A 16,426-nucleotide genomic window follows, 5' to 3' on the forward strand; every position below is an offset into this window, starting at 1 on the left:
AAGAAAGAGAGCAAATGCATGTCTCAAATATGGAAAGAGGAACTTTCTGATGGGAATCCATCAGCATTCCCAGAACCAGTGCCACCAGTTTCCTCAGGGAATGAAAATACATTCATTTTCCAGGTGACATAAGGACCTCACGACAGGGAGGATGAGTGTCTGAGGTCATCCTCACTAGGCCACTAGCTAGCTTCCTTTCACATGGACTTGGAATGGTTATCGTCAAAGCAGACTCTGTGGAGATAGTTGTCACTTTGGTAGAACTAGGAATGTCCCTCCTGCCAGCTCAAGCTCTCTGCTAGGGTGGCGCTCCTCATTTTCCCTCTGATCTTGCTAGAGGACTGAAATGGGGCATCTCCACTGGTGAATGTGCGCTTTTCCTCATCCCTTTCATGACTGTAGTAGACTAACCTGGCATGCTGGTTCTCTACTCTTCTCAATGATACTGAATTGAAGTCAACGTTGACTCCAGGAGAGAAAACAAAGGAAAACAAACTCCGCAAAAATGTATAGGTATCTGTCCCAGGACAAATTCATCATGGGCACTCATGATATGTCTGTTTAGTGAAAACCAACATAAAATGCAGGAAAGTGAAGGAAGAAGAGATTCAAAGAGAGATGGATAGAGAGATATGGGTGGGAGAGTAGAGAAGGATGAGAGAGATAGAGAGAGACCTTAGGTAATGTTCTAGACAGAAGTAAGGAAGTAAGCTGATGCACCTCCTATAGTCTGATTGTACACTTCCTCCCCTCACCAACTTAAACTGGACTTCTTCCATGTGCCAAGAGACAGTGGAGAAACTCCTAACACATTTGCGTGAGCTAGGGAAGACCTCAGCCCAGTGTCTCAGCTCATTTCTCACCTTGAGTAGATTTGTTAGCTACTTTGTGGTTCAGATAGTAAAACAAAAGTCAGAAACAAATGTACTAAATAGCAGTATGTTATCTCAAGACAGTCAACAGGAAAGTCATGACTATTCAGAGGCATGCAAGGAAATAGTTTTCTAGCTGGGTTTTATAGAAATGCATATATTTCTTTGCCCATCCTTCATGAAATTGATCAGTTAAATTGTAGAAACTTCTGAGTAAAGCTTGTGAAATATTTTCCAATACCTTAAGTAAGATTTTAAGATGAAAAGGTATAGACAGAAAGATTTTTGTCATCACTGAACTTTCTTAAATGTCCTTCCTTTTGACTTTATTATATGCCAATTTAGTTTTCTTAACATTGCTTTTATATGCTTTGAATCAGGGCAAACGTTTGGCAACGATACTGGTAGGAAGGTTATTTCACATTCGCCTGGTACTCAAAGCTTAAGATCTAGGATGGGCAGGGAATAATAGTAACTGTTTATTTCTTCCTTGCCATACACATTAGCATTCATGACATCATTCTTCCATTTTAGACTGTGTACTTTGTTAGATGGGTAGATTTTGACTTTTAAATGATTAAACATTTATTTTTCTTAGCTCACACTTTTTTAACCAACTCCCATCTATCTCTCACAAATCATTTGTGATAATCCCCAGTCATACATTTAAAAATCAACTTCAAGAAATAGGTCAAAGAAAATTTTGGAATTGGTCACATAGTCTAAAACACACAGTCAAATCCATCAATCATTGCTGTCTACTTTTCTCCTAAGGACAGAAAGAAAGGAGTCTAGGGACTTTCTTTGCTTGGGTTAAATATCCATGGATCTTACTATCTTCTTTAAAGAAAATTTGGTATTTCATCTGAATATCTCATTATAGAAAAGGCAATAACATCTAGGCTACATCATGATCTCTAAGTTACTTGAGAAAGGGTTATACGTAAAACAGCTCTGGGCTGGCCAGCTTCATCTAGGTTGTTTGAGTAGAAGGCTCACAATGGAACATCTTTTCTTTAAGATGTAAAAGAAGCACTTGGGCTTTGAGACTTGGCTGGCTTTCCAGGGGTATCCTTCTTGTTTTTGCTCAAACTATGAACAGGGGTATGTGTAATAAAACTGTACGATTTGACAGATTTAGACAGCTGGCTCCTTCACAAGATGTTCACATTCTGCCAGTGTCACCACATTGAATAAGGGATGATTTGATAGTAAGGTTGTCAGGGCAGTTTTCCTTTTTTTGAAATTGTCAAACTTCCCATGATGGAATCCAGTAAAGGACTATGAAGAGAAAGCAATGGAGACAAAAGATTGCTATTAACCTGCAGATGCAGCAGATGCAGGCTACTGCATGGTTCATTGCAAGATCTGTCACAGTGGTGGGCCAATGAAGTGCTGCTGAGACCAGAGAGACCACCCCTTTCCTGGGGTAAGAGGGCAATTGGGTCTCCATGCTCATTTAGTCCCAAGACTTCTTTGAATAGTCTCTCAATTGAACCTAAATTGTGCAAAATTATGCATGCACTTTTTAATGCAGGCTATTGTTCACTAAGCACCAAGATTTCTTAACCCATTTCCATTGATATGAGGTCACTGGAAACCCAAGCAATCATATATGGAAGACAGGGGCAGTGGAGCCAACAAATTGTTCCATGGTGTGGGTTTCTTAGAATTCCTTAGACTCCACAATGTAATTGCAGCTCTCTCTCTTAAAACAACAGAGGAATACTAGCTGGGGGGCTGTTGTTGTTTTGTAATTAAGACTCTTCCGAAGGTGAGGAAGAGCAGCCAGCACTGAGCACTTCAGTGAGTCTACAATTCGGATTGCAGAGAAATGGATGTTGTAGTAGAGGGTGTGTGCTTATCATGGTCAGTAGTACAAAATCCCTTATATGTTGTTAAAATTCAAACATGGAGAGAACGGCAAATGGAAAACCACTTAAAAAATGTCTGTCAGACTCTTGAATTTAGAGTACATTGTTTCTTTAAGAAAATCTGAACAGAACATTTGTAGAAAATTTATTGAGGCAAGAACTAAAGGGTATTATCACAGTGTCCTAAAGGAACATATGTGGTAGAAGTTGGATTTGCCAAGAATGAAGCTCTTAAGAATCTGTGTATTTGGCAGCTTACACACAGCCTGCGTTGGCTGTGAATGAGCAAGCTCTCCTCCATGGAGGGTGGATTCAGAGAGCACTCTGGAACCTTCTAATCCCACAGACTCTGACAGTCTTGCTATGGTGAGAGCATGTTACAAGTGTACAAAGCTGGGATTCTGTAAGGACTGGCTCTTGTCTTGTTTATCGCTCAACCAACGTGGTTACATGTTGGCACAAGGACACTAGATTAGATCCACCCACATTAAAGGCTTACTCACTCTCATTCTTTCCAATTAAGTTGGTGAAAGTGTAACTTTAGTATTCTAAAGGACAGGGTAAAGGTGGTTCATCTAGGTGATGTCTATAGTATAAAAATAAAATAAAAAATATAAATATGTAACACAAACCCAGTGCTTATTGTTACACAAAATGTACGCTAGAAGCAGTCCATTCAGGAAGATTGCTTTTTCAGGTAGGTTGTTCTGATTTAATCGTAAAACATTTGAAAACCGTCTTGAGATTAAGCTGAAGTAACCAGATTGCTCTGCCAAATAAAAAGGTAAGTGTGCAACATTCTGTAACAAGATACATCAACAGAAATGCAGGTTACAATCTTACAGCACACTGCTTGTTCAGAAATTCACCAAGGAGTTTGGAAACATGCTCTCTTATTATAGACCTTTAATATAAAAATATTTCCACCACATTGCACAATAACATTTCAAAACACTACTATGGTCATCTTTAGTAATTACAGACAGAAATTTCCCCGGAACTAAAAGAATATCTTCTGATGCCATAAAAACTCTGTGATAATTCACAGTGGAACTTCTTTATGAAGTACTCCACACCAGGAAGTAGATATTAAAAAACAAAACAAAACAAAACAAAAAACATCTGTTATACAACCTTGAGTTTGGGGATAGTGAGTGCCCGTGTGGGTGCGTGTATGTGAACGAATGTGCCAACATACACACTGAAATCTGCACATTTCTGGAAATTGCTTTTAAATTACTAAAAGAAAATGAACTCACAGGAGTGTGTAGCGGGAGGATAGTCTCTCTTTTTAATGACAAGATCAAAATAAATGCCCACCGGGAAGGAATATTCAAACTGTCCCAGAAACTATACAATGTAACTTGTGAGATCCAGCAAATAAGATGTCATGTCAATGATCTGATCCAGAATACCTGCCCTGGCAACTCTGCGGATGCTTCTGTCCACTTGTTCACACTGAGGACCAAGATAGCCTTTCTTACAGAGGCACTTGTTGGGTCTGACGCAGACACCTCCGTGACGACATGCTGGCTCACATTTGGCTGCAAGAAAGAAAACACCATGGTATTCTTAATCTTCATGTGAGAAGCCATGTCATGTATGAGATCAGGTACTTGACGAATAAGGAAAGGTGATAAAAGAAGCTGGAAGACAGTCACAAAGTGATTGGGGAAGGGTACACAAGCAGGACAGTTTCCAGACACGAGTTTCTTTTTGGGCAGGACCTGAGCTAACGGTCCAGATGTAGGCACACCAAGAAGCCGAGCTCCTGAGAAACTATCCCCATCATTTACAGAACTGACACTAACAGCAATGTTGGCCCTTTCAGCTCCTGCTCCACAGGGCATTTCAGCCAACAGCAACTCCATTCCTTCAGGGTAGGACCTCAAGGGAAAAAGGGTGGCCTTGAGAAAGGCGCCATTGGCTGGAGCAGTTCCAGTGTGGCACTGAAATAAGGTCAGTTTGGGGCGGGAGTTTCATGCAATATCTGGCATCTGGTCTCCCTGGCATTCCTGCTTTTCCATGCTAAGACAGGGGATGGATGCTCGGGACACGTTGCTCTCTGATTATGCCTGAAGTCCCATCCTGGGAGTACAAGAGACTGGCAGAGGACATTCTGAACAATGCTCTTTAGGGCTATTTTATAGCATAGTCTCTATTAAATCATTTTTCTACTACCATCTAGGAAGAGAACATGAAGATTTACTACCAAAAAGGTATGGAGAGACACAGTTTGGTATATTCATGAATTGTCACTTATTGATAAGTCTGGGGGTGGAGTCATTACAGACACAATAAAATTCTTTGAATATATTTCCTTGTCAGATTCAGGATCACTTTTGTATTTTCAGATACAATATTCAAAATTCATGGCTCTGGGACTGACCCATGGAAAAGAAAATATAAGAAAAAAATGAAAAGCATTTTCTCTTTCAAATTTTTGGAGATGTCTGAACCACATAGGTATGTAAATAAAATTCTTCATGAAGATATCCAAGATTACTTTTATAAATTGTTTTTTCACATTTATTGGAAATATTTAGATTTAATCAGAAAAAAATCTTAATTGAGAAGATTTTATAGAAACAAAGCAAATGTTAAGCGAAGTTAACCAAAATTAACACATTTCTCTTATTGTGACTATCAGCACTTAAAACAATCTGTTCACCTTCACTTCAGCGTGCTGTCCAGAGAAGGCACTAAGAAAATATTTTTAACCTACATCTGTTTGAGCTGACATAATAGTTAGGCAAAGCACAAACAATCCAACAGAACTGGTTGCTATATGAAGAATCAAGGAGTTAAGAGGAGTCCATAGTATCAAACACCAAAAGAAGTGGAGAAATAGTACTTAGGTATATGACTATTAGCACATTTGTACATTGATTCTTAATTTTGGGCTCAATCAACCAAGAGGGAGATGGAATTGATCAGTAGAGTGGATGTTCTTGTTCTGAATAAGTACCTAGATTCTGCTGAGCTGCAGTTAAGTATCTCTCACCTGGATTTGTAGCTCTAGTTCTAATCATATGTTAGTAATGTTAGTAAAGGGCAGAAGTGATTTAAGCTTAAAATATGTCCTGTCCATGTGACTCCTAAGCACTGACTATTTTTGTTAAGCTATATACAAGCTAGACAAGTCATGATTATAATATATTTTGAAACAAATACACCTTTAGAATAAAAAACAGTATTTATGAGCCAAGAGAAATATTAAATATTAATTTGGATTTTGGTTTTAATGTGTGAATTAGTAGAGATCAAAATCATTTCTGATTAATGCCATGAACATTCCTTGTTGAATTTGTATTTCAAACTCAATCTTAAACTCTTACATTTCTAAATTCATTCATTTTTCTTTTTTATTTATTTATGTATATGAGTGCTATGTCTTCCTGTAGATCTGCAGGACAGAAGAGGGTACCAAATCTAATTACAGATGGTTGTGAGCCATGATATGGTTGCTGGGAATTGAACTCAGGACCTCTGGAGGAGTGACCAGTGTTCTTAGTCACCAAGCCATCTCTCCAGCCCTGATTCATTTTTCTTACTGTCATACCAATTAGGATTTAACATAGCACAAAACTGAGGAAATCTCACATGAAGGGCTAGAATAACCCGAAAAAATGTGCTTCACTCTCTCTGAGCAGCTACACACCTTCATGACAGGTTATAAGGGAAAAGATCAGAATAGAAAAGTCTTGTATGTATCTAGATAACTGCGCTCTCCCCTTTCAGTTAGTAATACCCACTGAAAATCACAGCACAATGTAAGCAGCAAAGCCAGAGCGGGCATTGATGGGGTGTCTGGAAAATGCTTGCAGTTGGCTGGGGTTTGACAGTCTTTGGTGGGTGTGAATGCTCCAAATGCACGGCTGTGGTGTGCTGTTTTTATATTCTTCTTCTTTTTTGAAAGGATTCATTCATTTAAAGATCTTTTATGCTTATGATTAACTTAAATATATAAACATCCTATATTAAAACAGGAAAGATTTCATTTGTAACTTCCGAAAGAGATATTGTAAAGTGCTAGCTAGCCACTTGCATACTAGATGGTTCTAGAAAAACGGGGATGCTAGTTTCTCAATCACCCAAAGGCTGTTTTCAGTGTTCTGGGTGATAGCAGAAATACTAACCAACTCTGCAAAAGTCTCCTTCCCAGCCTGGACTGCAGCAGCACTTGCCCGTGGGGGTGTAGTAGCCATTCCGACAGAGACGAGAGCAATCCGAGGTCAAGGTCTGTGCAGGTTGAACTGTGACTCTGCATTCCTCAGGCATTAAAGGTCTTCACCCGAAAACAAGAGTTGACATTGCATGTCAGTTGAAAATTAGTATGATGAAATTTAGTCGTCTTATAGCTTACAAAGGTTGTCTGCTGCTTTCAAAAGAGATCTGTTTTGCAAGTGACACAGTCAACTCACAACTTTGGAAGAACAGAAAAATATACCAGTGATGTGGGATAGCCCAAGAAACTTTATAAAAATTCTCCTTTAAAAAAATAGAAGACTAACACAGCTCTTTTGTATTTGTTAACTACAATTCTAGAAACTGTAATTTAAAATTTTGATTTGATGGCATGTATCTTTGCCGTGTGTGTGTGTGTGTGTGTGTGTGTGTGTGTGTGTGTGTGTGTGTGTGCCCCATTCTTGTGTGTAGGTCAGAGGTCAACCTGTGATGTCAGCTCTCTCTTTTCACCTTTCCATGGGTTCTGGGGATGGAATCTGCACCACTAGGCTTGCTCAGCAGATGCTTTTACTCACAAGCCTTCTTGCTGGCCCTCAAACTGCAATTTTAAAAATCGAAGGGCATGCATAGTTTGAAGCTTCCTTCCACCCAGACCCACAAACACTTCTGGGATGGTACTTGGGAGTTGCTCTTGTTAGTGGGCTAGCTGGCAATCCCACAGGGCCTGTTACATCCGTCACAGTGAACACTGGCTGCCTAACAAACGGGAATGTATTCCTTCTGTTCTGCCCTTCTCTTCTCTCTTCTTTCTTTTTTAATGGCGCTTCTGGTCAAACACAGGGCTTTGAACACATTAGGTGTGAGCTCTGCTGCTAAGCTGCTGCTTACCCTCCTGTCTGCTCCCCACAACCTTATCTTTTGGGGCAGGGTCTCCTAGTCACTCTCTCTCTCTTTCTCTCCTTTCAGGGCAGGGTCTCCCTATCTCTCTGTCTCTCTTTCTTTTTGGGGAGGGTCTCACTGTGTAGCTCAGGCTGCCCTCAGCTTTGTTTAGTAGGTTGGACTTGAACTGGAAAGCCTCTTTCTTTGGCCTCTCAATTGCCAGGATTCCAGCTGTGTGGCACTGCACCCAGATCATTTACATTCATTTTGAGATAACAGTCTTCCAATTTCTTCTCCTTGAAAGACATCCTAATATGCAGGTGAGTGTTTACATTACTGAATAAATATCTAAACTATTAATGCAAAGAAAGACATGTATAGGATGGAGATTTTATGAATTATATAGTCAGATTATTTTATTGTTATTTAATAATTTTATTGGCCCCTGTTATGAAGAGAAAGAACATTAATAATAGTAAGCACAAGTATATCATTTGCAATGTGAAACTTTATGTACTTCGTATTAATTGTTTTATACTACTGTCATTTATAGAGAAAACTAAGCCATCAAAGGTTTTTAATGATTCTCTGCTTGTCTAATGCTGTCATTCAAACAAGATCAAGCTGGCATCATAGTTTCAAATGTTTATGACCTAATATTTAGGTGGAAAGTATTCATGTTCCTCTCCTGGAGTGTCCTATCCTCACTGGTATCCACGTTACCACAGAAGGACCTTCCAGTAAAGAGTCTACAGAAATGTCATTAGACTAGCATGTGCTGCCAAAGTCTAGGTTAGCCACAAAAACTAATTTAGTTTCCTAGACAGATAAAGAATTAGGCCTTGGAGATTTTTTTTTTTTTTTTTTTTTGAGACAGGGTTTCTCTGTGTAACCCTAATTGTCCCAGAACTTGCTCTGTAGACTAGGTTGGCCTCGAACTCAGAGATCCACCAGTCTCTGCTTCCTGAGTGCTGGGATTAAAGGCATGTGCCACCACTGCTGCACAGTGAGATTCTGTTTTCTTAATATTAGTTATCTCCTCCTGCCAAAAGGAACAGTGATCAAATTTGGGGGCTTTCTGTAATGATCTAAAATCATGTGTTAAAATTTCAAATGCTGAAGATGTGTAGAAACTTCTTTACCTCCTTTCATCAATAAAGTCCTACTAGGCTAGAGTCAAACACCCAACGTTCTCTCTGTTTCTTTCTTGTACAAAACTCTTACTTTATTTGTGAGGCAATGGTGTTTCTGATCACCAACAAAGCAAGTTTCAGGAGACTTGAAGCTCATTATTAAACAGAATGTGTTATATACACTAAATGTAGCTTTTTCAAATGAACTCCATGAAGACAAACTTTTCCTTCTTGGTAGCCCATAAGGACATAGAAGAACATGTGGCCCATGGAAATGTTTAATGAAATCTGGATGAGTTTAATAGACTGGGTGTTTGAAAGTGTGTCTTTTCCCATGCTACTGAGTAGAGATATTAGGAATATATGGGCTACGGAGGGTCTCATTATCTAGCCCTGGGTAGTCTGGAGCTCACTGGCTTTAGAGTCACAGAGTCTTGCCCACTTCCCTTTCCTTAGTCCTGGGATTAAGGGTGTGTACCTCCACACTCGACCAAGCTGATATATTTTCATATCATCACTGTAAAACTCAAAAACATTTGCTGCATTTTTTATTGCCTAACAATTCTTACTTATGGTATTGTTACAATGATTACAAATGATGTTTTTATGTTAACTACAATATTAGTACATTAAAGGCTAAGATGTCAAGGTCAGCATGTCCTGAAGACAGGGATTTGTTTCTTTGTCCAGAGAGGAAATGCATCAATGTATTGAAATTCATTTCTCTAGGAAGATATTTGATAAAGTATGACAAAGGTCTTTGGTAAAGTCAAGCATTCCTTCCCCTCCCCACATGTTTGCTATTACAGCCTCCTTTCCAGTAAAATAAACAGGATCCTTTATATAGGCTGAAGAAGAGGAGGGGCAAGGTAGTGCATGAATACTACCTAGCCATACCTAGGTGACAGCTTAGCAAAAATAGTATATTTGCATTCATTGTTAACTAATTTTAATACTTATTTTCATTGGGCTAGAAAATCATGTTTAGTATATAATCTAATTAGAATCATTGGGATAGTTTTGTTCTTTTAAACAATCTTTTTTTTTTTTTTTTTTTTTTTTTTTAAGCCTCTGGACTCTGAGTTTTACTGAATGGACTCAGAAGTAACTTTCAAAATAGAAAATGTAGCCAACAGGGTGTTTGGGTTTGCAATAAAAAAATATATTGAGCCTATGTGTTGACAGCTATTGCCACAGCCCTTAAGCTTAATTTGAATCAGAAAAACATATTTCTTCATCTCCTCACATGACAAATAATGAAACACTGAGGGGCTATCACAGAGAATTGTCCAACATTCTTTAATATAGAAAATGTTGTTTTCAGAAAGATAAGACGTTTTCTTAGAAACTCACTTTGGCTAGCTTTGTGTAGTGGTGCACAGGTTTCGATCCTTCTTTGAAATGAGGAGGGACAGTGGGAAACATGGGTTTTTTACAACACACATCGTCTATATTGACTTTCTGTGACTAGAAAAGGCCAGCAGGGCTGTCTCTGGGTAGTGGGAGTCTGGCTGGTTTTAATTTAATGGCATTTAATTTAATCAATGAACAACTAAATTAATAGATGAAACATCTGTCAGCTTCTGTTGAAACACTGTGAAGAATCCTGTTCTGAATGAGTAGTGTTGACATCCACTTTGTACTTCACCAACCAAAGTTCATTCTCATTTTTCCAAAGGTATACACGATTCAAATTCATTCTGTTGTAAAACCAGACATGTGGATCTTAAATGCTACTTATTTATAAAATAATGTAGGTCTTAGTGACTTCCTGAGGGGGGGGTGACATAACTGTCTCACTTCTTTACCCACAATCACTTTGGAGCTCATGGAAAAGTATCTCCTAGCTCCTGTCACACTTTGGAAACTGTTTCTTCCCCATCTTTTCAGTTCTCAACAGTTAAGAGAGATCAGTCGTTTAAAGCTTTGTTGCTCGCAGCCTAGTATCAGATGACAACGAGCAGGATGATGGGCAGAGTCAGACCTAATGAATTCAAACACCATTCTCATCGGGGGCATTTCCTAACCAGGAGCAACTAATTCAGTCATTAGTTAGTGTGTTTGGGAACTTCTGTACAGAAAGCTTTGGGATCTTGTAATTGGGTGGCATCTGTTCTCAACAGAAGAGGTAGCCATCTTGCTGATCACAGCAACTGATCCTATGGCTTAGTGAATTCTCCAACAGTGTGATACTCTGCCATCACCCTTACCACTCACTGTGTCTGAAGGCAGCTTCAACTCTTACACTTCAAGAGGACTAGGGGGCAGAAACTGCTTTTGATGGTGTAGATCTGACTGTTATCCATTTGTCTAAGTCAAAGCAGAGAAATGATCCCTGGGTGCTATGTTATCTTGTAAAAATCTTGTTTTTGTGTCATTTTCCAAGGTCAATACATAAATCAGTTGCTTTTCTTTCTCATAACGGTCTTTAGTCTTGTTAGTCAAGGTAGCATTTTTCTTTTACAGGGTACTTACTCATGGGGATAGAATTCCAGAGTGCAAAGGACTGACCACTGCATAAGTTTGAAGTTCACCTTGACATCTGGAGCACAATCATATTCCAGGCAGAACTGAAAGACAGACTCTTCCTGTGTGACCAGGAAACAGCTGTCTTCTTCGGACATGGAGTCCATGTGAATTGGAAGAGGTGTTTTTAATGGTGCTCTTCTCTTTGGAGCATAATGAGATACTGAATGATTTTTGAGGTGTGGAGTCTATTCAGGTTTCTAGCAATTCCTGAGTAACTGACATGCACCCCAAAGGGGAGGGCAGATTTCCATTTAAGAACAACTGCAATTTTGTACAGGTCATATTATACACAATCACATTGTAAGTTTTTAGTTTATACTGTGTTTCCTAAAGCTATAATTTATATAGATAGGGTCAATGTCCTATGTTATTTCTAAACAGTAGCTAGAAACTTCTGCTCTGAAACACATCAAACAAAATGGGCATTCTTCTCTGACTGTGTCCATTCTGAGGGCTCCTGGGGTCTTCTCCCTCACAAAGTGGACTCACCAGCTTACCTGACATGTTCACAGAGAGGGCTGAGTGGCACTAACAACTACTAATGTGGTGATGGTCCAGTCACCACCTCAACCTACAAATATCTAAAATGGTGTGTGAATCTCTCACACTAAAACTTATCAGCTTACATCCATCTCTCTATTTCCATAGGAAAATCAGGAGGTAAAAATTTCGAGTTTTTTTTTCCAGGTGTGGTGGCATACATCTTTAATCCCAATACTCTTTGGGAGGCAGAGACAGGTAGATTTCTGTGCCTGGTCTACAAAGTAAGTTCCAGGACAGTCAAAACTACACAGAGAAACTCACTTTTGAAAAACCAAAAGGAAAAGAATATAACATTTCTTAATCTAGGCAAAGCAGTTAAAACTGAATGCTAATGTCATTTGCTTTTCAATAGAAAGACAAGCTTATCATATAACCTCAGATATTTGATACATTTGCAGCCTCCTGACTCTGGAAACTCATCTACTATCATTATTAGTGCTGAATGTAAAAAAATAATAATAATAATTCAAAGTTTCATGTGCCTGAAAAAAATCTGTCTCCAAGGCATTTTGTCTTGGTTAGCGCTTCAACCCAACCAGACTTTCCCATTTTTATCATATTGTGATATTATAACAAATTATCTAGGAAGCTTAAGCGACAGCCACAGATTTATCATAGGACTGGAGACTGGGAGACAGTTTGCAATGCAACCGTAGCTGGAAGCTAGCCTGCCACCTCTGGGGAGAAGCTGCTCTTGCCTGCCGCCTCTGGGGACTTTAGAAACTCACCAAACCAAACATTGATGAAGTGAAACTCTCAGCTCAAGAGGGAGGAAAAAATCAAATGGCCAAGCCAGGGTCTCCATAGGGGTGGGAAACCCGAACTTTATTTTCATCTGATCATAAAGGCAACATCTAATGATAATGTAATAAAAATAAAAAATGTAAGCTCTTTAGGGGATTGAATACTATCTGGTTCTAGCACTGAGCCAGAGGAAGCTGGTACGTGAAAGAAGACATGTGGATTTTAGAAATGCCTTTAAGAATCTTGAACTCTTAATAAATGAATCTAATTTTGAAGGATATTTTTTCATTATTTATACTCTCCATTTTATATATTTGCAAATAGATGCCATTTGTAGGTGGCAATTTGATCAAAATCTCATGGCAGCCTGTACGGGCGCTAATGGTCCAGCATTCAAAATTGATAGATGAAGAAAGACTATAATTGAATAAAATGGAAAATTCATTTTATTTGTTTATATATCGAATCTACAGAAATTAGGAAATACATATAAAAATATTTATATGTGTTCTCACCATAAAAAGTCAGTATGTGAGCTAATGGATATGCTAATTAGCTTGACTTAATAATTTCACATTATTCACATAACTATTGAAAATCAAGTTATCCTTACAGCTTTCTGTGGGTTTTTTTTTTGTTGTTGTTGTTCATAGTGGTCCAAAAATGTTAATGGAAAATTCCAGAAACGAAGTAGTAATACTTTAAAATATGTCATTATAGCATATTGTCAAACTTTTCTACTTTACTGTTAATTGTTGCTGTGACTCTTCTTGTTCCTAATTTCTATGTTAAACTTTATCATGGGTGTGTATTGGAGGAAAGTGTACACAGGGTTAGGTGCTATTTGCAATTACAGACACCCAGTAGAGTTCTTGAAACAAATCCCCAAATGGTAAGGCTTGGGGGTGTGTACACTGTAAACATCTACAATTCTGGTTGGTCAATTAATTACGCCCTAAAGCATCTAGGGAAAACAGTTTAGATTCATTGCGATGGAATACAAAAATCAGTGAATGTTCCAAGAATAAAGGCATGATCATTTTCAAAAAAAAGGACACAAAAAGTATTTAGAATAACATGGACATGTTAGTTTTTCATTGGTTATGTGAGACTTTGTTTTGAAGTAGGTAAAGGTTCTGTACAACACTGCAGATATCACACATGTCTAAGTATGCCTGTAAACGCAAATCTTGTCAAAGTCTGAGGAAAGTTTAGTTATATCAAAGTTGTTACAATAGATTATGTAACCATGATAATCCATTCATTACAAGTTTTGGTCTTGATTTTACCTATTTTTAAAAATAAAACACCGTTAAAGTTTCAGATGATCTGTAGCAGCTTAGAAAGATTTGTTAGCCAAAAGGACATTTTTTAAAAAACTACACATGAAATGAACTTTATCATTAATGAAAACAAATGCAGGGAGATAAATGTGCTCACATTTTTGGTTTTTGAATTTACATAATAAAAATAATAGCAAAAATGTGGCAAATGCTTGCTTGTCTTTTAGAGTTCAAATTGACCATGCTGGATGGATTTTTATAGGGCATATACTTGTTCATGACCCCTAGTGTTAAGAAATTCTGTCCTGTTTGAGAACTAGTCCCTTGTGGAGCCTGTATCCCAGTTAATAGCTACAAGGTCAATGGAGCCGCTAAACAGTTTGTATTACTGTCAGGGTGGCCATGGAAACACCACCTGCCGCAAGAGCTCTTGGCAGCTGGGTCAACAGGCACTGTGGGAATTTATCAACTTCGGGGGGCCACTTGCATAAAACTTTGACTGATGAATTGGGACTCCACTGGCTTATTGGATGAAAGTCGCTCTATTATGTATAAGTTTCTTTAGGATGTCAGAGCGGTCTGTGGGTTTCCAGACATACACAAACGATAAATAGGACTGACTTACCCTTGTGAAATGATTTTTTTTAAAGCAATATTTTAGCATCCTGTATAATGAGGAGTAGGATGAAATGATTAAGAAAAAAAATCAAAACAAGGGCAGTAAGTGGCACCTGATAGGAGTGCAGAAGGGCAGGTTTTGATCCTGGTCACAGAGGAGTTCAGGGACGTAGCATTTCTGCAGAATGACCTCTCAAGCCTGGAATCTGCACTGTTAATTTATAGACCTCTTACAGGAAAGGTTAGTTGGAGAAGTGCTAAGCAAGGTGTTGAAATACAGGAAGAGTAGGTTTCCAGGAGGGAAAACAACAGGGATAGCTTTGTCTTCCACATTCCTGGAGAATTAACCAGGCAGGAACATCTCAAAGTCAAAACAAAGACGTTTTGGTTTCAGTTAACCTGAAACAAAACTAGAGTCTTGTGCTCTATAGAGATAAAACTTCGAAGTCACGTAACTGTCAGAACTTTGAAGTTTCCACCATTTCCAGAGAGCATTTGATCCCAATTCTTTTAAATTATATTCATTCATTCATTCATTCATTCATTCATTCATTCACTTATTTGAGTGTGTGTGGGTTTCTTATTTGGAGTTCAGAGAACAATTTTGTAGACTGGCTTCTCTCCCTCTATCTTTAGATGATGGGACACGAACTCAGGTATCAGACTTATGCTGCAAGTGTCTTTGGCTGCTGAGCCATCTCACACCCCCACTAAACATTTGATCAAGTCTGAAAAGAGTTAATAAAGAGCAAGCACGTGAGGAATGGCTACCTGAAAGTATTTGTTCAGCTTTTCTAAGCTCCGTGGACACCTGCATCCTAATTTTGGAAGTGAGAGAAACTTAAAAGTTGAGAAATCACCTGAAAATAATTATGGAATTCAAAGAATGAGGCCTGACAAGACTGGAGATTAGAACGCACTTTAAATACATTTTTGAGCTCACTTCAGAGCCCCATGCAGTTCAGAGGCAAGAGGCAATGGCCATGTACTTATTCCTGGTGGACCAAGGGCACAGCACATTAACAACCTGTGTGCTGTTTGGTTTCAAGGAAGGCTCAGAGAAAACTCAGCCCCAGTGAGTGAAATCAGATCCACTGCCCAAATTGTATGCTCAGTGCATCTACACCCGTCCCCAGGAATGTCAGTTGATGGGGTCTCCAAGGGCAGATCTCTGGGCACATTGAACAGAGTACAAGGGAGATTGGGAACCCAAAATTGAATCCCAACTCCATTCTAACACCTCCCAACTCTGAAGATGTCCTTGAAATGTTTAGTGTTTTGGCTTAAGACAAATCCATTCTTGTGTTGTCTCCCCAGGTAAGGCTTTTCCCTAAATAACCTAGGAAAGCTGGTCATCTTTCATTTTCAAATTTTCATTATAGATAATGGCCAGCTGGAGAGGGGAAGGGGAGGGAAGAAGGGTGATGGGCAGTGAGAGGAGCGACATACAAAGATAATGTGAGTATGAAATGGACAAGAAGCCCCATTATTTTATACACTAACTTAAAAGTTAATTAATTAAAATTCAATGACCTTTACTTTTTCTAAAAGACCTTCTAAGGGAACTGTTTCACTGTAAATAATTTAAAACTTATATAAATGATTCTGCAGTTTACAGCCATAGACCAAATTGTCCTTACAGATTGGAGTGACAATATTGGGACCTCATATGTTCTGCCAAATTTGATTAGGAGTTATTACATTTTATTTCTAAGTTCATTGTGTGTGTGTGTGTGTGTGTGTGTAAGAAAATGTAGTATGAA

The 16,426-nt window shown here is 38.6% G+C and overlaps 1 protein-coding gene across 1 annotated transcript in view; it reads right to left on the bottom strand.

The window, feature by feature from the left end:
* Positions 1-3,637: 3,637 nt before the first annotated feature.
* LOC118583612 (hedgehog interacting protein) overlaps positions 3,638-16,426 on the bottom strand; it is an 86,864-nt gene continuing 74,075 nt past the window's right edge. The window contains exons 12-13 of the mRNA XM_036187078.1: positions 6,886-7,034; positions 3,638-4,290 (exon numbers count right to left, since the gene is read on the bottom strand). Of these exons, the coding sequence (XP_036042971.1) occupies positions 4,097-4,290; positions 6,886-7,034 (343 nt within the window). The 3' untranslated portion in view covers positions 3,638-4,096. The remainder of the gene's footprint in view (positions 4,291-6,885; positions 7,035-16,426) is intronic.

The sequence above is a fragment of the Onychomys torridus genome, chromosome 5 (assembly GCF_903995425.1).
Source record: "Onychomys torridus chromosome 5, mOncTor1.1, whole genome shotgun sequence".
NCBI lineage: Eukaryota > Metazoa > Chordata > Mammalia > Rodentia > Cricetidae > Onychomys > Onychomys torridus.